Here is a 22,696-nt window from a genome sequence, read left to right as displayed (position 1 = left end):
TTTAATCAAAATAAATCCTTAATTCAAATAATGAAGGATAATACTAAAATGTGTTTGGCGTTCTCACAATGGGTTATTTAACAACCATAATTGCAAAATCAATTCATAATATTATGAATTGCTTGTGCAATTATGGTGATTGTTGGTATGGCGATGCGAGTATGGTGATGTCTAATGATTGTTAAGGCTCATACATAGTCTGGATTTTCGGTGGTGGGGTGACCACCGAAAATCCAGACTATGTATGAGCCTTTAGACAATTATGTTAGACATATATATGTCTAACATATAAGTTTCATATAAGTCCTTTCCGTGTGGGATTGCTTACTGGCCACTGACCAGCCTAACTTTGGTTAACATGATAAATATAGGCTACCATACATGATATGATAGGATAACTTGGTAAGGTGTATTTCAACACAGCAGGCAGACAATAAGTAAGTTGGCATCAGCTGCTGACTATGAATCCTGTAAATAAGCAGTGAGCTGCTGTTCCAACTTCAGAAGCTCTTCATCAGGTAGAAGATACCTCTGAATAATAGCCTTCACATCCTTTTCAGTAACGTGACCGTAGTCCTGTTTGTTCTTAAATGGCAAATGTCCAGCCAGCTCGCAAAGAGCAACGTTGAAAGAAGATTCCTCTTTGGCACCGAAGCAGGATTTTCTGGGCCAGACAACAATGCGTACACCAGTCCTTGAACTGAAGCTCTCAAGCTCCCTCAAATTGTGTCTGACACAGGGTGGACACCCTCTGGTGAAAAACAGGTTGTGTGCCGTATTGCTCTCCACAAGGAAGTCTGTGACTTGACAAATGGCTTCGGCTACTTTCTCCAGATCCTCTGGCTCTGTGTAAAATGAGAATCCTGCGGGGAAGTCTTTCAAGCTGTAAAAGCCCCTTTCAGGGACCAGTGACTTGAGTGGCAAACACTCGACCTGTAGTTCATAATCCAGATAGTATGCATGCAGATGTAAATGATTGACGGATGCAAATGCCCCGAGGCTGTTGAATCCCACACGAAAGCCTGGATCAGAGCTCAGGAATACAGATTCAATGCCAGTCTGGATGGCGAAGGAGGTTAGGATCTGTGGAAAACAACGTGAGGGTTCTGGAACCAAAAGACAATGTCCGAACTCCAGGGGGCTTACATTGATCAGCACAACCATCCTAGTAAAGGGTTCTTCATCATCATGTGAATGTCCATTCCTCTCAGGTTGTCTCCTCATCTCAAACATGATCTCCTCTGGGTTGATTTTGTTGAAGTTGAAGGTCTTACCGTTATACTGCTGCTGGATGCTTAGTATCTCCTGGGGCTTTCTTCTCTCCGTGCCTCTCTGTATGTTCAGCTGGGCCACGTAGCCGTGCGGTCCGGGTAGAACTCGGGTTTTTAAATCGCCCAGCTGGTACCTGAACAGTCCTCGGCTCATCCTGTCCGTCCAACCGGCTTTCAGAGTTCTGTCGAACTTGGATTGCGGTGCTGATGTCGTTACAGAACAGCTGCCGCTGGTCCGACAGAGACCACCCCCGCCTGTGACAAAATCCTGTTTGCTGTATCTAAAGTGTTGCTCCATGTTTTGGTTTGTTTATGCTCGTCGATGGATGGAGTTGCTCGGCCGGCGTAACGTGTCGTGAATCCCTCCAGCAAGCAAGACGACCTTCTACTTCTATCTAGAAGCCTGCGTGGGAGTCCAATCCCCGATCCACTGTCCGCTACAAAGACGACCACCACGGAAGCTACTAGTTCAGAAATCGAGAACTGCGTCTCTTAACTTTGCTTCTAGTCGGACCGAATACGAGGGTGCACACCCCCTGGTTTGGTTTCTTTCAAAATAAAATCATAAGGGGAGGAGCGCATGTTTTTTTCTTTCTTATTTTTTTCCAGAGCAACATGACGCATATATTCTTTGCTATTTTGCCTGTATTATAATATCACCGGGATACATCTTTTACAATGAAATATAGGCCTACATAATTTTGTGAAATAATTCAAATAGAATTCACCTAGTGTAATCCTCAACATCACAAAATAAAAAAGCCACTACAAGCAAAAGCAATATGTAAATAGTTACTTCAGGAAAAGTTAGACAATGTGCATCTTTGTTTCTGACTGTCTATAAAACAGGCATATGCATACAGGTCTCCACCAGGGCAGGTCAGGTTGTGGCCTCCTGGTGGTGCTATAATAGGCCAATGTGAAAAGGGTGACATTTCTTCTTACTCAATGGCAATTGGATTTGAAATATGTTGTTCCAAAAATGTGTTTTGCAAAAATCTACCTGTTGGTGGCGCTATAACAGGCCAATGTGAAAAGGGTGGGATATATTCCTCAGCCTAGTAGGAAAGTTTGTGAAAGATTTCAAATAAATTGCACGCTCCGTTCATGATTTGAGGCTTTTTGTTCAAAATGGTCCAATCCTGCAAACTTTGAAAGCCAATGTTAGCCAATTACGATGGAATCTGAAATATCGGACAGATCCGTCTTGAACACATGACTATAGAGATAGTGTGTAACGATTTGCGGGATTTTTGGACAGAATCTGTGTTTTTCAAAAGTCGGCCTCCTGGGGGCGCTATAACAGGCCGGTGGAAAATCTCGGGCAGAGGTTCATCGTTGGCATCCAGGGAGTATGTGCAAAATTTGGCATCGACCGGGTTAACGGTGCCGGAGATGAGCTGGTAACAGACGGACGGACGGACGGACGGACGGACGGACGGACACACACACACACACACACACACACACACACACACACACACACACACACACACACACATGGACGGAGTGAAGAACATACTCTCTCCCCATGCCTTCGGCCTGGTGGAGACAATTAGTGAATTAGTCTATAATAAGAATTGCCTTTTGAAAATCACACAGCTGTGTGCCATTAATAGATGTTAATCTTCAGCCTAGCTTGGGACCAACAGCAGCTGCAATATGTGTCCAAAGAACAGATGTCACAAACCACAAACATGCTGTGGGTGTAACTCGAGTTACGTACAGTTTAAGATCTTAACTTACCATTGTTGGACAGAGAGAAGGATGTCGACTTGTAAGACTGAACTCCAGTCTGGACTTATAATGTATTAAAGGGATAAGTCATACGTTTTTTTCCCTTCAAACCCGCTCTTGGTGGCTGCAATTTGGAACGGCCCCTTGAAGTCTATCACATCCCCAGGGTCCCCACTGCTGTTTTCTTTAGGGCGGCTACATATTTTTCTTTTTGATTACTACTCGTTTATATTATGTTTTTGCACAGTAAGCCTATTGTAGATTTGTCTGTCATAGAGGCCTCTATTGTCTTTATTCAGACCGCAGTCATCTTGCCAGCAAGGTGCTACCTAGGTGCTACTTCCCATAGACAGCCCATTCATCCAAACAGAAAAGTCCTATCTAATTATATTAAAAAACGTCAAACTCACCAACATTGCAGCTGTAAGGAAAGCTTGAATTATCCTCTTTCAATCTGTAAAGTGTTTGTTTCATGAAAATCCACCACAGACATGTTATGAGCTACTTCCTGTCAAGAAATTCATTGCAGATGATTATTTTCTAAGTATCTGAGTATGGAATAAGCGCTCGTTATCAGTAAAGCAACCTGTGCAAATTCAAAACAGGTGGTACGCATGAGTGATATTCAAGAGCGCTTCCAAACTCCAACACTTAGAAATAAATCACATGCAAGGAATTTCTTGACAGTAAGTAGCTCATAAAATGTCTACGGTGGATTTTTATGAAACAAACACTTTGCAGATAGAAATAGGATAATTCAAGCTTTCCCTAGAGCTGCAATGTTGATGTTGTTTAATATAATTAGAGAGGACTTTTCTGTTTGTATGAACCTATAGCACCTTGCTGGCAAGATGGCTGCGGTCTTCTTGGGTTCAATCCTTTTAGCATTGTATTTGTATTAAACTGTACTTTCTGTACGTTTTCTTTTTACAAACTGAAACTGTTAATAAAGTAGGCATATTCAATCTGCTCACAAAACCTCAGACAAAACCTCCGACTATGAAGTATGCTGGCTCTCTCATGACATGACATCTGCTCCTCTGCCGATGCAGCAACTGTCCAAGGCCCTAACAGACCAGGCAGGAAGGAACTTACTTTTTTTTTTTACTCATCATGTTTTTATTATTCATAACATTTAGATTATTATCAAGAAATCCAACATCATACGAATAGGATGTCATGTCCTCGCAAATAACAAATGTTTTGCAAAAAACAAAATTATTATCAATTAATTAAAGTCAATTTGAAGGGCTTAAGCCATCCTATATAAATAAATTAATTATCATTATTCATTTAACAAAGGAAACAGTCAACATCTTCTGGTTTGTTCACACCATAAGGGCCACCTGTCCTTGTGTGTGACACACACACACACACACACACACACACACACACACACACACACACACACACACACACACACACACACACACACACACACACACACACACACACACACACACAACCCTGTGGGTGGGAACCCCTCAATCATTTGGGGTTGGGTTGGGGGACCCCTCAAATGGCTGATGGAAAAACTCCTAAACCTCAATGAGAAAATAAGAGAAAGAAACCCCAGGAGGGTTTATTATTCAAGTTTTACCCAACTCTAACATGTATATAACAGTAAGCTGAGTCACTTCTCAGTATAATATAGACTACCTAACTTTGCAAGGGACAGCAACTAGCCAATCAGGCAACCTGGTTATTTTAGTCACCACATACATGCCTTCCTAGATAAAACAGGCAGACTGGCAGAGCTGTGTATATCTGCCATTCAGCGTTGCTGTAGCCTACTCAACACAGTAGACACATCTTGAAATCACATCAATAAGGAAGGCTAAACAAGGACAGAAAGATGGAATCAAATGAAGATAAAGTAAGTCACGTTTTATTTATATGCAATAACAGATGACAGTAGGCCTAATATGTTTACACTTTACTAACAGGGGCGGTGATAATAAGAGGAGACATAGGCTATACCCTGAAGAAGCAACTCGTTTGTCGTTTGTTGGTAAATAAAACGTTTTGTGGCATCGGGACTACGAGTTGTGCGACCTCTCCTTTCCATTTTAAATAAGAGGAGACATAACATAATCAAGTTTGGATTCTTCTTTGCCCATTAAGTGACTTATTGTTCAATAACTGCTATGGTTTCAACATAAGAACAGACAAGACAAAACGGTAAAGCTAGGATCTTTATGTGTGGCAACAGTTGGCAGTCTAGTCATGCTGCTGTTCTAAAGTTATTTTTACCTCTTGTGCTACCAATAGACCTCTCTTGGGTACTAGTATATATTAATACCTTGTTATCTGGTCTTCCAAATAAACTGAAATATGCTTTGGAGTTTCCATTTTCACTACTTACTGTATTATGATCAACGTATACTCTTTCTCTTTATAATAAGAAAGTGTCTTAAGATCCTGCCCTTATAAAATGCTATAGAGGCTACTATAATTCTATATAATTAATGATCGACCATTTGTTATCGTTCTTATTTTTGTAGACGGGAGCCAAAGCCGATGACAAAGATCTAAATATAAACTTGAAACAGGATAGTGAGGAAAGGCTCACTGCTGCTAAGGATTCCCAGTCATCATCATCCAAACTCTTTGTCAATGGTATGTGATACAGTTGAGTAGTTGACTTGTCATTTGAAACCAGGATGAACATACAATGTTGATGTTGTTTAACTTTATTGTATACATATAGCTGTTCTTCCTTAAAAGACATACAAATCTCTAGCTTGTTATTAATTACATATTTAGTTTTTGTCTGTTTTCAGAGAGTCAAATAAAAATAATAAAGTACTCAAAATTAACTGAATAAATATTTTTGAAATACTTGCTGAGGAATTTGCTCAGAATTTTATTGAAAGGATAGCCCCTTGAGGAAGTATTCTGTAGATTACACAGCTCATATGCAGCTTTGGAAGATATAGTATGATTCTGAATCTATTACACTGTAAGGTAAGTGATACTATTGTATCATTACCTGATATTCACTCATTTATTTTATACACTAAATTGATGTTTCTTTTTCACACCAGGCCAGCTTCCCAATACTCCAGAGAAAGGAGAACAACAACCAGAAAACCCAGCTGCCACAGATAAGGAAAAAGCCATTAAGCCAAAGCTTGAGATAACTTTCACCACTTTCACCGTCAAAGGTGGTGCAGAACTTAAAGTAGAGATTCCTGTGATTGGACACCCAGCGCCAAAGGTTGAATGGAAAAAGGATAGTCAAGCAATTAAAGAGACATCAAGGATGGATGTTTCAAAAACAGCAACGTCTACAGTCCTTCGTATAAAAAATGCGAGCAGGGAGCATTCTGGCCAATACTCGATCACAGCAACCAACAGTAGTGGAACGATTACAGGAGATATTACTGTAGTTACTCTTGAAAAGCCTGGCCCTCCCACTGGGCCTGTGAGGATTGATGAAGTCAGTTCTGACTTTGTCACCATCTCTTGGGAGCCACCTGAATACACAGGAGGCTGCCAGCTAGACAACTACATAGTAGAGAAACGTGACACCACATCAACAACGTGGCAGACAGTTTCAGCAACTACAGTAAGAACCATAATCAAAGTCACCAAGCTGAAGACAGGCACAGAGTACCAGTTCAGGGTTTTTGCTGAAAACAGGCATGGAAAGAGCACCTCGATCAGCTCTCCCAACGTCACTGCACAGTATCCCTTCAGTGAGCCTGAAGCTCCAGGCACCCCCATTGTGTCCACAGTAACAAAGTACAACATGATAGTTGAATGGGCACCTCCTACCAAAGATGGAGGCAGCCCTGTCACTGGCTACCACCTTGAACGCAAAGAGAAGAACAGCATTCTGTGGACTAAGCTGAACAAGCTCGCCATACCTGACACACGCTTCAAGACAGCAGGACTAGAGGAAGGTATTGAATATGAATTCAGAGTCTTTGCTGAGAATATTGCTGGCCTTAGCAAGGCTAGCAAGATATCGGAGTGCTATGTGGCTAGAGACCCATGTGATTCACCAGGTGCACCTGAAGCAATTGTCATCACCAGGGAGCATGTCACACTACAGTGGTCTAAACCTCATTATGATGGCGGAAGCACTATTACAGGCTATGTTGTTGAGAAGAAGGAGCTGCCCGATGGCAGATGGATGAAGGCCAGCTACACCAGCGTTATTGAAACTCAGTTTACAGTCACAGGCTTGACTGGAGGTCAGACTTATGAGTTTAGGGTAACTGCCAAAAATGGAGCTGGTGTTTGGAGCGCACCCTCACAGAGCTTAACTATTATGGCTCAAGACGTTATTGAAGCTCCAATAGCATCCATAGATCCTAAATTCAAGAGTACTGCTGTTATGCAAGCTGGTGAGACATTCACTATTGATGCTGATTATTTTGGCAAACCCCTCCCAGAGGTGAGGTGGTTGAAGGATGGAAAGGAAATTGACAAAGGTACACCCAGAATGGAGGTCAAAACAACCCTCACTCATACAACTCTTATCATCAAAGACTGTGCACGGGTTGATGGGGGAAACTTTGTCTTGAGCCTAAGTAACATTGGTGGAAATACTACTCACCCAGTTAATGTGAAGGTCTTGGATAGACCCGGCCCTCCGGATGGACATCTGAAGGTAAAAGTGATCAGCGCAGAGAAGTGCCAACTTTATTGGAACCCCCCTTTGAATGACGGAGGTGCCAGTGTTAGCCACTACATTCTTGAGAAAAGGGAGACCAGCCGCGTCTCCTGGACTGTAGTTGAACCTGAAATCCAAGCAGACTCTTACAAAGTGACAAAACTGGTGTCAGGCAAGGAATATGTATTCAGAATTACTGCAGTGAATAAATTTGGTACTGGCGAGCCCCTGGAGTCAGATCCAATGATTGCACGAAACCCCTTTTCAATACCAAGTGCACCGTCAACTCCTCAAGCGAGCGCTGTAACCGGAGACTCAATACTACTGACATGGGAACGGCCAGACAGCGATGGAGGCTCGGAGATTGATGGCTACATCTTGGATAAGCGAGACAAAGATGGTGTCAGGTGGACCAAATGCAACAAGAGAAGACTAAACGATCTACGTTTCCGATGCACGGGTCTCGCTGAGGGACATTATTATGAGTTTAGAGTGTCTGCAGAGAATGCTGGTGGTGTTGGCCCAACGAGTGAGCCAAGTGATTACATTAAGGCCTGTGAAGCTACCTACCCACCTGGCCCTCCGACCAACCCCAAAGTGACAGACCACTCTAGTAGTACAGTGTCTTTAGCCTGGTCTAAGCCCATCTACGACGGTGGAGCAACCATCACTGGATTCGCAGTGGAAATGAAAGAAGAATCGGAAGATGAGTGGATCACGTGCACTCCACTCACTGGGGTAGAGAACACAAATTACACCATGAAGGGACTAAGACAGAATGCAGAGTATAACTTTCGCATTCGTGCCTTGAACACTACAGGGCTCGGAGAGCCTGTGGATGTACCCGGGCCTGTAATTGTAGCCGAGAAGCTGGAGGCACCTGAGATTGAGTTAGATGCTGATATGAGGAAGATGGTGAGTGTCCGAGCCTGCTCCATGCTGCGTCTCTTTGTCAACATCAGAGGGAGGCCCGAACCTGAGGTCAAATGGTCAAAGGCGGATGGCTCTCTCAGTGGACGTGCACAGATTGAAGTAACTGGCACCTACACTGTGTTACTTATCGAAAATGTCAATAGACTTGATACTGGCAAGTACGTGTTGAGTCTTGAGAATTGCAGTGGTACAAAATCAGCGTTTATCAGTGTCAAAATAATGGACTCCCCCAGTGCACCGACTAACCTTGAGGTGAAGGATGTTAAAAGAGACTCTGTATCCATCTCCTGGGAACCACCTCTCATTGACGGGGGAGCAAAGATCTCACATTACATTGTAGAGAAGAGAGAGGATGCCAGAATGGCGTTCACAAGTGTCTGTAGTAACTGTGTGAGAAACTCATACAAGATCGACAATCTACAGGAAGGATCCTTCTACCATTTCCGTGTGCTGGCTGCAAACGAGTTTGGCGTGGGACTTCCAGTGGAGACAACTGATGCTATCAAGATGTCTCAAGCTCCACTGCCGCCTGGCAAACTTATAGTGTGTGATATGACTTACAACAGTGTGAACCTCTCATGGGAGAAGTCTGACCATGATGGAGGAAGCAAAATCACAGGCTATGTTGTAGAGATGCAGTCCAAGAGAGATGACAAATGGACAGTATGCACTGAGATTAAAGCTCTGGAGACAACTATTACTGGGTTAACAACAGGAGAGGAGTATTTATTTAGAGTGTCTGCAGTTAATGACAAAGGAAAGAGTGAACCAAAGGCACTGTCCATGCCTGTTACTGTAAAGGACGTTGCCTTTGAGCCCTTCATTACTTTGCAATCCAACACATACGATGTGAGGGCAGGGAATGATTTAAAGATTGACGTTCCATTCAAGGGCATACCACAGCCTGAGGTGACCTGGAGCAAAGATGGCAACATGCTAAAGGAGACAAGCAGGGTAAATGTGATGACATCTGATGCATCATCTCAGATTGTTATCAAAGATGCCACCAGGACGGATGTTGGAGTGTATGAAATAACTTTGACCAACTCAGTGGGAACCAAATCAGCTGAGATATTTGTAAACATTCTTGAAAGACCTGGACCGCCAAGTGATATTATTGTGGATGAAGTGAGTGCTGACTTTGTCTCTCTGTCATGGCAACCCCCGGTCTATAATGGTGGGTGTCAAATAAACAACTATGTTGTAGAGAAGAGAGACACAACCACCACAACATGGCAGACTGTATCCGCAACAGTTGCTAGAACCTCAATCAAAATCTCACGTCTGACACAAGGCATTGAATATAATTTCCGTATCGCAGCGGAGAATCGCTACGGCAAGAGCCACTTCGTTGACACTGAACCAGTTGTGGCCCAGTATCCATTCAAGTCTCCAGGTCCTCCAACCAACCTCCATGTTGCCCATGCTTCCAAGTCCATCATGGTGGTTGCTTGGAACAAGCCAGACAGTGATGGTGGCAGCCCTGTCATTGGTTATCACATTGAATGCAAAGATCAAAGCAGTATATTATGGACAAAGTTAAACCGAGTCTTGGTGTCAGAGAATCAATTCAAGGTAGCGAGCATTGAAGAGGGTCTAATATATGAGTTTCGTGTCTGTGCTGAGAACATAGCCGGCGTCGGGCCCTGTAGTAAGGCTTCTGAGCCTGTCGCTGCTAGAGATCAGTGTGATCCTCCATGCAACTTAACAGTGTCTAATATAACTAATGACACTGTTTCTCTCTCCTGGGACAAACCAGAATATGACGGCGGATACAAAATTACCAGTTACATTGTTGAGCATAAAGAGCTCCCAGATGGCTGCTGGCTTAAGTGCAACTTCAACAATTTATTGGAGACCTTGTTGGAAGTGACAGACCTTACAGAAGGTGCACAATATGACTTTCGTGTTATTGCTAAGAATGCAGCTGACCTCTTTAGTGCACCCTCTGAGGGCACTGGAGCTGTCACAGTGAAGCATGATGTGGAGCCACCTACTATTGGCTTGGAGGACAAATTCAGACAGGTGATGGTTGTCAAAGCAGGAGACCTCTTCAGAATAGATGCTGATATCTCAGGCCGTCCATTCCCTACAGTGTCTTGGTCTAAGAATGGTAGAAATATTGATACCAAGGGAAGACTTGAGATAACCTCCACAAAGACACACACCTCTTTACTCATCAAAGACACCATTAGGAAAGATTCTGGACAGTATGTTCTGACTGCAAAGAATGTAGGTGGCACCAGAACCAAAACGATCAACTGCAAGGTGCTGGACAGGCCTGGGCCGCCCGCTGGACAATTGGAAGTGTCTGGAATTTCAGCAGAGAAATGCACACTGAACTGGGGTGCCCCTTCAGAATCTGGTGGTGCTGAGATCATGTACTACATCATCGAGAAGTGCGAGACCAGCCGTGTAGCCTGGACTTTGGTATACGGAGACATGATGGCGACAACATGCAAAATCACTAAGCTTATCAAAGGAAATGAATACCTATTTAGGGTGAGGGCAGTGAACAAGTATGGTGAAGGTGAGACCTTGGAAAGTGAGCCTGTCAAGGCAGTGGATCCCTATACCCTCCCATCTGCACCCACAGAGGTGGAGGTCACTAGTGCGTCCAGTGAATCGATGACAATCTGCTGGAATAGACCTGCCTCCGATGGTGGAAGCAGCATCGCTGGTTACATCATTGAGAAGCGGGAGAAGCAGGGCCTGCGCTGGGTCAGAGTCAATAAGAAACCTGTGTATGACCTGAGAGTCAAAGCCACCTGCCTGCGTGAGGGAAGTGAGTATGAATTTCGAGTCTTTGCAGAAAATGCTGCAGGCCTCAGTGATGCCAGCGATCCAAGTCCACTAACCTTGGCAGAGGATCCCAAGTTTCTGCCTTCCCCTCCAGCAAAGCCCACCATAGTTGACTCCACCAGGTCCTCCATCACCTTGTCATGGAACAAGCCACTATTTGATGGTGGCACCGCTGTGACTTGTTACAGAGTTGAATACAGGAAAGCGACGGATGAAGATTGGAGTGTCGGCGTTCTGAACACAGAAAACACAGAGGCTACAGTAGCTGGACTCACACCGGGGGAAGAATATGTGTTTGTCATCAGATCCATAAACAAGATGGGTGTGAGTGAGCCCAGCCTGGAGTCAGATCCTCAAGTATCCATGGAAAGAGAGGAAGAGCCCGTGTTTGACATTAGCAATGAGATGAGGAAAACACAACTTGTAAAGGATGGAAGCACATTCACTTTGAACGTGCCTTTCAAGGGCAAGCCTGTTCCTAGTGTGACATGGGACAAGGCAGATGTAGAGCTGAGAGTCAGGGGTCTCATCAACACCACCAAATCTGCCACTTCCTTGACAGTCGAAGGGGCAACAAGAGATGACTCTGGTAAATACACAGTGACACTGCAGAATGCAGTTGGAAAGGCTAGCCTGACCCTGAACGTGAGGGTGCTGGATTCCCCTGGTCCTCCAACTCGAGTCACAGTCAAAGATGCGACCACAACCTCACTCACCGTTACCTGGGACACCCCAGTGAACGAGGGAGGCGCTCCTGTAAACAATTACCTTGTTGACATGCGGGAGATCAGCCTAAGGGGATGGACAAGAGTCACTGACACCTGCCACCGCCTGTCCTATAAGGTGGCTGACCTGGAGGAGGGAGGAATCTACTTCTTCAGAGTCATGGGTGAAAATGAGTACGGCATCGGTGTTCCAGCTGAGTCGACTAAAGAGGGAACCAGGACAGGTGTGTAATAAATAATTTTGCTGTACCTGCAGTGCATGTGATATGATTAATCTGCTCAATCAGCTGTCGTTGTCTTCAATTTCACTATCATTCTTACATTAATAACACACACATTAAAAGGGGTAATGGTTATAAAGATCTCCACACAGTCCTGTGATTGCAGTTTCCCCACTAAAGGCCTGTTCATACTTTTAGGTGAAAAGGTGACCACAGAAAACTACAACATGACGCCACAGTGATAAGCGACTCACCGCTCACCCCAACACATCTCTGTTTAGTGTTTTAACTAACCACCGTTTCAGTGGTCTCCTTGAACTTATCACCTAAAAGTATTAATAGGCCTTAAGCCTTCTCCATTTATCTGCTAATTACTCCTGAGGAGCTGATTCCATCTCCTTCCTAACTCCTCAAATCAGCCTCTCCCATAACAGCAGCCACATCAGTCAGGTAACCCAGGCACCCTGGTCTGACCATTGATGGAAGAAGTACTCACATGCTTTACTTTAGTAACAGTATCAATACTGCAATGTACTGTAATATACTCTGTTACAAGTAGAAGTTCAAAATGTAAAAAAAAACATATTTTTAAAATAGGCAATCTACAAGCTCACAATATGTTGCATTGCGAATTTGCGACACATTGTGAGCATGATCTGCAATTGTCAAATGGCTGAAATATATATTGGGCTTAAGTGTTTTGTAATAATCATTATCAATCAATAATCATCTGAGATGTAGTGGGGTAGAAGTAAAATTATTTAAATTGTAAATACTGAAGCTATTAAAAAATACCTCAAAATTGTTTTTAGGTACAGTATACTTGAGTACATGTACTTAGTTACTTTACTCCACTGTCCAACCAAAACCTTGGGATATTGTAATGATATATTGTGACATATTTACATGTCCACATCATCAAACTGGAACATTCAAACTGGAAATAAACAAAGACAAATTCCAAATAAGGATTACTATTGTGAGTGGTCTTGATAGATAAAGCCCTATGATATTATGACTGGTCAGTGGTCACTACTATGTATGATTTTATTATCTGATCACTTTATGGAGAATGCGACTGATCCATTTAATTGTTTGTTTTAATTTCAGAAAAAGCAAGCTGGGAGTAGTAAATGGGCCTCCTCAGCTTCCTAAGGCCATACAAATCACCACCATCTGTTCCTGCGATCCTCATATTTTGTCATATATTTGTATAAAGATGTGTTGAGTACTGTTGAAAAACGAGTATTTTGATATTGTATACAGCATAGTCAAATTTAAAAGCTTTGAATGAAGATGTCATCATTTATATATATAGGCCTATATATATATATATATATATATATATATATATATATATATATATATATATATATATATATATATATATGATGTGTGTGTAGATTGATTTAAAAAGAAAAAGGTCTACGGTTGTTGTGTTTTTGTTTTGTTTATCAGGCCATTTGCAACTACATGGTAGACCGCAATACAAATAAAATAATATGTTGAATAATCTTCTGTTATAATTTTACAGTTGCAAACACACATCAGGGTAACACATATTGCATTTGCATCCTTGTTTTTTCTGATGCCTATACCTCTGAAACACCATTAGATATAAGCCAATTTAGCCAAGTAAATTTAAGTGAAAAGAAAATAAGCCAAAAGTCAAGACCGTAAAATAATGGAATTTATTTGATTGAATCTAGTCACTCATTTCAAACGTCATTCAACCTTTTGGGCCCCAGGGAGCGCTGTCCACTCATATGGGACGACCTGTCCTGTACTGAGCTACAAGAGGCGCGCTGTATGCAAATATTGCTATGGCAATCCGTTACGCAAATACGTACAGGAAAAGGAAGTAATCAGTCAGCCATCGGAGCTGTAAACTTCGAGTAACAACACAACAACACAAGTGCCTTTTAAAGTTGAAAAATACACAATGGGAACATCAGCAAGCCAAATGGGGAAGGATGTGTTGAATGAATATCAAGTAAGTAGCAAACAAAACGTTGATGATGTGTCTAAACACTGAAAACTTTACTGCAGTGCTCAACTATTCCAAGCAACTGAAAAAACATTGAACATTATCTCACGACTCACTGTTCTCACAGAATATGAGAGATTTTTGCTTGGAAGTTGCCAAAAGTAAATTTGAGAACTTTGTGTGGTGATAGTTGTCATAGTAGCGATCACTTTGCAGCTGTCAAATTACAGTAGGAAATAATTAATTCTGCATTCACGAAAAAGTCTTTGTGATGTCAATTATCTTATTTTTCCATCTTGAGTTATTTGTAATGAAGTCATGATTCTGGGCCTAGGCGTGTCATATAGGATGTGCTTCTTGTATTTTCAGGAGTTGACATTTCTAACAAAGCAGGAAATTCTTCTGTAAGTAAGCTAATGTGTGACTGCGTGTCATCACATGTTGACAATCATTATGCTACACACATACTAACCTTGGATCAAGACTGTAAGACAAGAGGTTTGAGTCATTATTGGCAGTAGTCTAAAAGTAACTAAGTACATTACTCAATACTCAAGTACTGTGCTTTAGTGGAGTATTTAAAATTTTCAGTAGGCTACTTTTATAATGCACAAATGAAGTACTTTTACTCCTACAATTATTTGAAAACTTTAGTTACTGTTCACCTTTTAGATTTCGATTCGATTTTTTTTAAACTAAATATACATTAACCACTTAACTTTAAGCTCTATATATTTTGGCAGCTTTGTGAGCTTGGAGAGCTTCTATTTTCTAAAGATTTGTATACATTTTGAATACTTGAAATGGGACATTACCTTTGGTCCTTTATATTGATGCCAATAGTTTTGTAATTTTACTTGTGACAGTGTATTTTTTACATTGAGGTAATGATACTTTTACTTAAGAAAAATGTGAGTACTTTTAACCATCACTGATGTCTGACAGAAATATCTTGACAGTTTTGATCCAAGTCTGCAAACATACATGCTTGCTGCTATAAGGATGACCCGTCCCTATACTATTATTTTATGTATGTTAATATTTGAAGTTTGCTTGGTGGCAATTCAGAATATGTCTTTTTCTTTAGTGCACACAAGCGTTTCAATGAACTGATTATCAAAGAAGGTGGAACCGAAAACCCTCCCAGTGTGTCAATGGGGACCATTCTTACACTGCCAGAACTCAAGGTAACATAATAATGATAAATTGTGTGGTTAATTATTGGTTAAAAATACCTATGGTTATTATAAGTGCTAATTGACTATGTATTGTTTACTTGGTCCGTCACCTGAGTTTGGTATTGTGTAAAGAGGAAGCATACAGGTAACATTGATAAGGTATGCCTGACCCTTGTACTCTTTTTGCCAACTTATACTCCCACAGTCCAACCCTTTTCGTAAACGAATCTGTCAGGTATTCTCGACATCCGAAGCCAAGGATGGAAGTCTCACCTTTGAGGACTTCCTGGATCTGCTGAGTGCCTTCAGTGACTCGGCTACTCTGGAAATCAAGTCCCACTATGCGTTCCGCATTTTTGGTAATCACGTTCATACATTTCAGTATTGCTGCAACTATCGATTAGCATCTTAGTGGTTATTTAGGTTTTTCGATTAATCAAAGTTTTCTAAATATTCCTTTATTTTGTATACGGTATATCAACGAATGAATGACAATCGACTACATTTATTAGTTTAACCATATAAGCCCTGGTGTGGTGTCACACAAAATAATCTACAATCTCGACATCATTGTGACACGTTTCGATTGTAGATCTGCTATTTTCCCAATTATCGAAAATCTTTCATTGTATTATTAAAAAAGAAATAACCGATTAAATTCATTAGTTGGTACCCATAAAGGCGTACATTTCATTGTTGATTGTCAGATTGAAGGTTGCTACCGGTTTCTATTATTTATTTAGACTTTGATGACGATGGCACACTGGATCAAGGAGACCTGGAGAAACTGGTAAACTGTCTGACTGGTGAGACGGACGACACAAGACTGACCCCCGATGAAATGAGACAGCTCATTAGCAATGTGAGTTCAATGATGCTTCTAGAAACATTGGCAGAATGGCAGGGTAACCCAATCTACTAATCTATGCCCAGAGCTTTTGAGCAAAATTGTTTTTCACTTCCACATTCTATATAACTACTTCTCTATGGGCCTTTTTTTTTTAAGAAAATTTGTTTCATTTTATTTAGCTTATAAAGCACTTGGTAGTTGTTCGGAAAGGCTATGTGAACAAGATTATGTCATGATTGTGTCTGTTGGTCTAAGTTTCCAAAACATTTTCAGAGACCCAAAAGAGTCTCCCTGGGACCCACACTTACAAAAATACATTATGAATTAATCATTCATTCTTAACCGATCTACAAGCGCAAAACACATTGTGATGCAAACATATTGAACATTTCTGTTTTTGTCCTGAAAACGTCTGAAACTATTTTCAGTAACCACAATTGTAAGAAAGGTAAAAAATAAAAGAAGATATACAGGATATTATTTTCAAGTTGAGACCCATAAAACAGGTCCACGACCCAAAATGGATTGTAAATATCTGTTTGGGAAACACTGGTCTAACAGATTGATATTTTTGCCCAAATCTTAGATTCTTGAAGAGTCAGACATCGACAAGGACGGAACAGTGAATCTCTCAGAGTTTCAACACGTCATTTCACGATCGCCAGATTTTGTCAGGTGATTAAAACAATTTACTGTTTGCACAAAATGTGTATTGAGGTGCACGATAATAAACTGTATTCGGTAGCATATCGAAGTCGGCCATGAAAATGCCATATCAGTATCGAATCCAGATTATTTTCACCGATATTGATGACGCAAATAGTAGCCTGGCCCAGCCAGCGTGCTCTCTGGTCTAGAAGGTTGGGTGTGCATGGAGCAAGCGCTGGAGAATATTGGTGCGCGTTCATGTGTTTGGCCCAATCCATCCCAGAATGCACTCTGTTCCTACCCGGAAAGAGGAGTGAAATCGCCTCATGCGCTTTTGAGCAACTTAATGCAAGTGGATGGGAGGAGAAATCCGGTGACGTCTCTATTAATGTATACTAAAAGAATATGGACAAAGCGTTATGAGCAGGGCCTGGCTGTAAACTAGTTCTTGAGCTTAGTCCAGTTACCCTGGGTAAACATAGTACCTTTCCTTTCCTTTCTCCGGGTCTGATATGGACGTAAGATGAAGCCTGTCAGTCCTTGAATTGTAAATCGCCATCTTTCTAGATCCGTTTGGGCCCAGCTGGCCATTGGCTGGCCCAAACAACGAGGCGGGACTTCCCCCCCTTCTTCTTCGTTGGTTTTTATTTTGACTCAAACGGGGGTGGCTCCCGATCATAGACTGTAACGGTAGCCACGCCCCTCAAAACATACTCAACTTGATGGTCATTTTTTTAATAAATGGGACCATAATTTTCCAAAAAGTATATTATGACATGAGAAATGAGACTTTAAACTAGTGACTGGAAGCAGAAAGTATTCATGACCATGTTTATTAAGGTAATACAGTCTAGGTGAAGTTGGGCCCAAATACATGGACCTCTATGGAGCTATGGGGTTTTTTGTGCCCAATGACAGTGCCACAACAGGCCATTATATGAACTTTCAGGAAGTCCCGATTTCCTTAGTGGCTTCACAAAATATCTGTCTGACTGCCCCCCTGGGTTCTGCCTGTCTCTGTCTTTTTAAAACTGTCAGCTGTTGTAGAGAGGAGGGCTTTAATACCATCTACTTTCAACAGCAAAACAAAAAACATAATTAAAAGCTATGAGTACAATTTTAATATAATAGTATTGGCCGATATGACCCTGCAAAGAATCGGAGATCGGATATCGGTCATGATTTCAATATCGTGCATCTCGAGATTATATTCATAATCTTAAGTACCGGTAGTATGACTGATATACTAGTTTTTCTCCAGTTCTTTCAAGATTGTGCTGTGAAGACAGGATATGATGACTGATATACTACTTGTTTTTCTCCAGTTCTTTCAAGATTGTGCTGTGAAGACAGGATATGGAAAAGGATCTGGTATCCTCAATCTTATACATCTACTGTTTTCCTATTTCACATACACAATTTTAGATTTGATTTGCCTTAATTTATATTTACCTGGATTTTTATGGTCTGAGCTGTATTATGTAATGTCTATGCAATGAAATGCCTTTCCTATCTTTTTTTTTTTTAGGAAAAATAAAAACACATGTATGTGTAAGATATGTTGTTGTGTACACGTATGTTTGTCTTTAACGTAATAATTTCTATTCTTTCATGTAAGGCACAGCGAATAAACAGGCACAATATTTTATCCAAAACATTGAATCCAAAAGGCCATGGTTATTGTGCTCACAACACAAGATGGAAGATCCAAAGTCCATTGTAAATAATAATCAAACTCCCACAGCATTTATTTTAAGATGTAACCACTTCCTCATTGATCGCTGCAGCAAAAGTGTTCCATGCACCACATACTACATCTACTACACGTAATCCTTTCTCCTTGAAGAAGTCCACATGCTTTGGTTCGTCTGAGCTCAGTGTGGTCTTGTGTCCTAGCTGGCCATAGTCACCTGTATCAACAATTAATAAAAGGTCAGTGATAAAGTAAGACACCTAACTTTAGCATCCCTATATTGAGAATGCCGCATGTCATAAGTGAATACTTTTATCCTAGTGCATTGCGATGCAACGTGTTATTAGCTTGTAGATCAGCTTTTATTGCTATAGTAAATACAGGGATAAATGTGTTTTCTTTCTTCCAAATAATTTGGTTAGTTGGCACTTTTATATCTACAAAGGCATAGTACATTTGCGAGAAGTGGTGAAACAACAAGCAAATTACTTGATGGTTTATAAGATACATTCTTACCCCAGCCCCAAGTGTAGAGGTAACCAGTGTCTGAAATTCAAAATAAAAGTAATCATAAAATTAATGATCAAATGACGTTGATGGTGATCTGACAAAAATGTGGTAACTGATTTAGTACAGCTCGTGAGATGGTCTCTTGCCTGTTACTGCTGCAGTGTGTCTGGACCCACAGCTGACCTTAGTGACTTCACATGATGGATCAATGTCCAACAGTGCTGGGAACGCCTGGATGGATATGAACACGTCGCTCTGCTCCCCACCTTCCTGAGTCTCATCACATGTAGATGTGCTGGCATCCTGGCACAATTCTGTTGTATACAGTACAGATAGTTTCTGTTTGCTGTTGTTAAAGCTTAAATCTGTAACTTACTCACAAGGAGTACGTGATACGTTTTTGAAAAAGAAAAAAATATATATAAAGATTATTTTGTTGAGTGGTAGATGTTTGGTCTTCGACATGGGAGACCCGGGTTCAAATCCTGTTTACCTTTACAATTAAATTACCTCTCTGACATAAAATGCTAAATTGAAGCTTTAAACCAGATATGGGCAACAATGTATTTTTTATCTACTGGCAGATCAGAGTACAGTATGTCAAGCAGACAATTTGATTGACTTATTCTGTTGTATAATTCTGATTAGCAGCTAAACTGAATATGTTCACTGTCAGGATTGTCAGCTTGGCTGGCAATGGTAGATTTCCTCTAACTTTGGAAAAGGTAATGTGGATTATATTCCCCAAAATGTTGCCTGCCTGTTTCCCAGAGTCCCCCAAGCTCACACTGGCCCGGCGCCAGGATGAAATGACAGAGGGGGAAATCGGGGGCAAGTATTGGACATGAAGACAATGCGCTACATTTGCATATCTATAGAGGGCGGAGGCGCACAATTTCGTTGGCTTCCTTCCTTTCAATGCCTGGAAATGTACCATTGTTTTGTCTGTAACTATTTGATCTAAGGGGGCAAAGAGGTTGATTTAGGGGGCAAACACCCCTTTGCCCCCCCGTGGCGCCGGGCCTGAGCTCACAACACACAGTTCAGCTATTTTCCCCAAAATATTCGCCCTGTAAGACATGCCCAGAATAGGCAATTGAAGGAATAGTCTAACCTGGTCGCTGTCTCCTTCCGTGCTGCTCTTTTCGTAGAGTCTGTGATGGGAGGCCGAGCTGGCCACTCTCATTCCAACCCCACACATACAGGTCACCCCCAGCTGTTGACAAAATTGGTCTACATTAATTCCCCTGATGCATTCCTTTTTGGGCATAGATCTACGCATATAGCCAACCTTGTACTTGTACTGTAGGTCTGCCTTTTTCAGTGCACGCCACCGTCATATGACGGAGCAGAGCATATACGAGGCATTAGTCTCACCACTAATGCAGGCAGAGTGCCAGCCCCCAGCAGCCACAAAGCTCATTGGCAACCCCCAGAGGGCCTCAACCGCCCTGGGCTCCTGCTCAGAACTGAGAACGTCATGTCCCAACTGACCGTGGCTATGAATAAAAAAGAAAAACACAAATGATGGCAGGTAAGTCGGTTAAAGCTAAGCATTCAGGGCTAATTTTGCTTGTACCTTTACCTGCCTGACCCCCAGGTGTACATAGCTCCAGTTGCACTGAGAAGTAAGGCATGATCGGCCCCCAGTGCTAGATGGACTGCCTTCAGCTGAGGAGATATAGGGCGATAGATGGGAGGTTTTGCAGCTATGTATCCCCCTGGGACTAATGGGAGATAAAGTGAGGTCTCTAGAATGAGAAAAAGAATAGACGCTAGACTAGATGTATATACAATTGATCATAAAACCTCCAGTTTCAATGTATAGACAGTGTGGAAGTGGACAGGTTCATTTGGTTCCATTTGTGCACTCAGAGTTAAATTAGCATTCAGGTCTTCGACTTTCAGGATATCATTAGAGTAAGCTACCAGATTCCTCCGACTGTGTTTTCATGTCCATGCTCCAAACTGGTGTCTTGTCGTTGTTCCCCGTTTTCCAGGACTCTATCCTGTCTGGGAAAGCCAGTGTCACATATTCTTCGCTTATCTGAGCATCCTTGCATCCATGGCAACATGCATCTGTCACTCCTCCTAAGCCAAACCCCGACAGGCACACACCACCATCATCTAAATAGAAAGTCAATAAGCTACATTTTAGAATATTTAGCTTTTACCAAAATGCATTATTATTATTATTATTATTATTAAAGAGCTAACCCTAAAGGGCTATAATAGTGTTACCTTCTGAATACAAAGATGCTCTCCGGCTCCAACTTGCTCTGATTAGACTAATATTTATTCTCTTGTTGGTGTCTTGTTGACAGCTGGATGCATCTACATAGTCTTTAATATTGGTTGGATTAAGCACCTTAACGGTGCAACACTGGTCTATTTTTAATTTCTCATTATTATCACATATTTGTCCGAAAGCGTTGAAGCCAAATCCAAACCAGTCCATTGGTGCATCCGCTGCAATTTAACTCCTGCATACAGCCGTCAGCCGCTGGTTTTTCTTTGCGATTATACGATCGCGCAGTTTCTCGCAAAGTTTATACCGCTTTGAATAGTGTTAACGATTGCGCATGCGCCAAATATTGATCAAGATAGATAATTTCTAGCCCTGAAACATGACTGCCATGATGATTATCATTAGCCTGGCTCCAGCCCCTAAATCGCTAGCCACATTAAAAAATTATGTTCAGAATAATGGAGTGAAACGAAATGAAAATTCAGGCTGAGTGTCAGGCTAGATTATCATGACAGTCATGCAGAAACTTAGCCCTGTTTTTGGCGCTCGCTGCATTTACAAGATTTCCGTATATATAAACATTCAGATTTCAAATATAAAGTACTCACAATTTGTCCCACGGGTGTTAGTTAGTAGCAGCGCCAGCGATTAGAATGGCTGCATCCCGCGTTCTTTAATAAAAAGCATTTTTATCCGAGCTCCCCGGCTACTTTTTTCAAACGGGGTTCGTTTGGGAAATCCACAGTTGCACACCGGGAGCGCACTCGCCTATTAGTCTGTATTGGCAGGGCGGTCAGCGTACCTATATCGAACACACCGAGTGCCACCCTCCTCCCGACCGATAGGGGCGCGTAGTTGAAAGCCAATGGCAAAATAACAGCTCGGATAAAAATGCTTTTTATTAAACAACGCGGGATGCAGAAATTCTAATCGCTGGTGCTGTAACTAACTAACACCCGTGGGACAAATTGTGAGTACTTTATATTTGAAATGCGAATGTTTATATATTAATTCTTTGTAAATGTAGCGTTCGCCAAAAACAGGGTGAAGTTTCTTCATGACGAATACGAGAGTCAGCCATGAACGGCAGCGTCTAGTGAGCTAATCTAGTGAGCTAATTTAAGACTTCCGGTGGACGATCTCTTCAAAATAAGAGTACCCTCTAGAGTATTGAAAAAAAGTTTAATTTGCACATTAAAACTACAAATTAAGCATTTAAATGATGCTATATGATGCTATAAGACACACATTATGTTTCTGTGTAAGAAT

The 22,696-nt window shown here is 41.6% G+C and overlaps 4 protein-coding genes across 6 annotated transcripts; 2 read left to right on the top strand and 2 right to left on the bottom strand.

Annotated features, from left to right (window-relative positions):
• Positions 1 to 279: 279 nt before the first annotated feature.
• gdpgp1 (GDP-D-glucose phosphorylase 1) lies at positions 280 to 1,690 on the bottom strand. Its single transcript, XM_083763824.1, has one exon. The coding sequence runs from the start codon at positions 1,567 to 1,569 to the stop codon at positions 460 to 462; it is 1,110 nt and encodes a 369-aa protein (XP_083619950.1). The 5' UTR covers positions 1,570 to 1,690; the 3' UTR covers positions 280 to 459.
• A 3,073-nt stretch (positions 1,691 to 4,763) lies between these two features.
• On the top strand, positions 4,764 to 13,655 carry LOC310857320 (titin-like). Its single transcript, XM_083762938.1, has 4 exons — positions 4,764 to 4,884; positions 5,513 to 5,627; positions 6,056 to 12,316; positions 13,424 to 13,655. Exons 1-4 carry the CDS (start codon positions 4,864 to 4,866, stop codon positions 13,441 to 13,443), a joined length of 6,417 nt encoding a protein of 2,138 aa, XP_083619064.1. The 5' UTR covers positions 4,764 to 4,863; the 3' UTR covers positions 13,444 to 13,655.
• A 480-nt stretch (positions 13,656 to 14,135) lies between these two features.
• cib1 (calcium and integrin binding 1 (calmyrin)) lies at positions 14,136 to 18,434 on the top strand. 2 transcript variants are annotated; one of them, XM_083762942.1, is made up of 7 exons: positions 14,136 to 14,306; positions 14,670 to 14,704; positions 15,388 to 15,487; positions 15,684 to 15,837; positions 16,222 to 16,340; positions 16,915 to 17,003; positions 18,238 to 18,286. In XM_083762942.1, the coding sequence occupies exons 1-7, from the start codon at positions 14,256 to 14,258 to the stop codon at positions 18,257 to 18,259; spliced, it is 570 nt and encodes a 189-aa protein (XP_083619068.1). In that variant the 5' UTR covers positions 14,136 to 14,255; the 3' UTR covers positions 18,260 to 18,286. The 2 variants fall into 2 exon arrangements, with proteins under 2 accessions (XP_083619068.1, XP_083619069.1); XM_083762943.1 differs by lacking the exon at positions 18,238 to 18,286 and adding an exon at positions 18,302 to 18,434 and having other exon boundaries at positions 14,142 to 14,306.
• rccd1 (RCC1 domain containing 1) lies at positions 18,299 to 21,677 on the bottom strand. Of its 2 annotated transcripts, none has more exons than XM_083762939.1 (8): positions 21,421 to 21,677; positions 21,109 to 21,306; positions 20,765 to 20,930; positions 20,557 to 20,678; positions 20,294 to 20,395; positions 19,326 to 19,493; positions 19,186 to 19,215; positions 18,299 to 18,886 (listed from the first exon to the last, which is right to left on the bottom strand). In XM_083762939.1, exons 1-8 carry the CDS (start codon positions 21,635 to 21,637, stop codon positions 18,729 to 18,731), a joined length of 1,161 nt encoding a protein of 386 aa, XP_083619065.1. In that variant the 5' UTR covers positions 21,638 to 21,677; the 3' UTR covers positions 18,299 to 18,728. The 2 variants fall into 2 exon arrangements, with proteins under 2 accessions (XP_083619065.1, XP_083619066.1); XM_083762940.1 differs by having other exon boundaries at positions 19,326 to 19,496; positions 20,303 to 20,395.
• Positions 21,678 to 22,696: the final 1,019 nt, after the last annotated feature.

The sequence above is a fragment of the Protomyctophum parallelum genome, assembly GCF_964188405.1.
Source record: "Protomyctophum parallelum genome assembly, chromosome: 4".
NCBI classification, from domain to species: domain Eukaryota; kingdom Metazoa; phylum Chordata; class Actinopteri; order Myctophiformes; family Myctophidae; genus Protomyctophum; species Protomyctophum parallelum.
Note: the sequence above shows the minus strand (reverse complement) of the source record. Positions and strands in the feature narration are given on the sequence as shown.

What these genes read in the sequence shown, in the direction of transcription:
- LOC310857320 (XM_083762938.1), top strand. Translation starts at nt 4,864, where the DNA reads ATGGAATCAAATGAAGATAAA. An exon ending in TGGAATCAAATGAAGATAAA is followed by an intron (nt 4,885 to 5,512) that starts GTAAGTCACGTT and finishes TTATTTTTGTAG; the next exon opens with ACGGGAGCCAAAGCCGATGA. An exon ending in ATCCAAACTCTTTGTCAATG is followed by an intron (nt 5,628 to 6,055) that starts GTATGTGATACA and finishes TTTTCACACCAG; the next exon opens with GCCAGCTTCCCAATACTCCA.
- cib1 (XM_083762943.1), top strand. Translation starts at nt 14,256, where the DNA reads ATGGGAACATCAGCAAGCCAAATGGGGAAGGATGTGTTGAATGAATAT. An exon ending in ATGTGTTGAATGAATATCAA is followed by an intron (nt 14,307 to 14,669) that starts GTAAGTAGCAAA and finishes TTGTATTTTCAG; the next exon opens with GAGTTGACATTTCTAACAAA. An exon ending in CTATGCGTTCCGCATTTTTG is followed by an intron (nt 15,838 to 16,221) that starts GTAATCACGTTC and finishes TTATTTATTTAG; the next exon opens with ACTTTGATGACGATGGCACA.
- rccd1 (XM_083762939.1), bottom strand. Translation starts at nt 21,637, where the DNA reads ATGGACTGGTTTGGATTTGGCTTCAACGCTTTCGGACAAATATGTGAT. An exon ending in AACACAGTCGGAGGAATCTG is followed by an intron (nt 20,931 to 21,108) that starts GTAGCTTACTCT and finishes TTCTCATTCTAG; the next exon opens with AGACCTCACTTTATCTCCCA. An exon ending in TACACCTGGGGGTCAGGCAG is followed by an intron (nt 20,679 to 20,764) that starts GTAAAGGTACAA and finishes TTTTATTCATAG; the next exon opens with CCACGGTCAGTTGGGACATG.
- gdpgp1 (XM_083763824.1), bottom strand. Translation starts at nt 1,569, where the DNA reads ATGGAGCAACACTTTAGATACAGCAAACAGGATTTTGTCACAGGCGGG.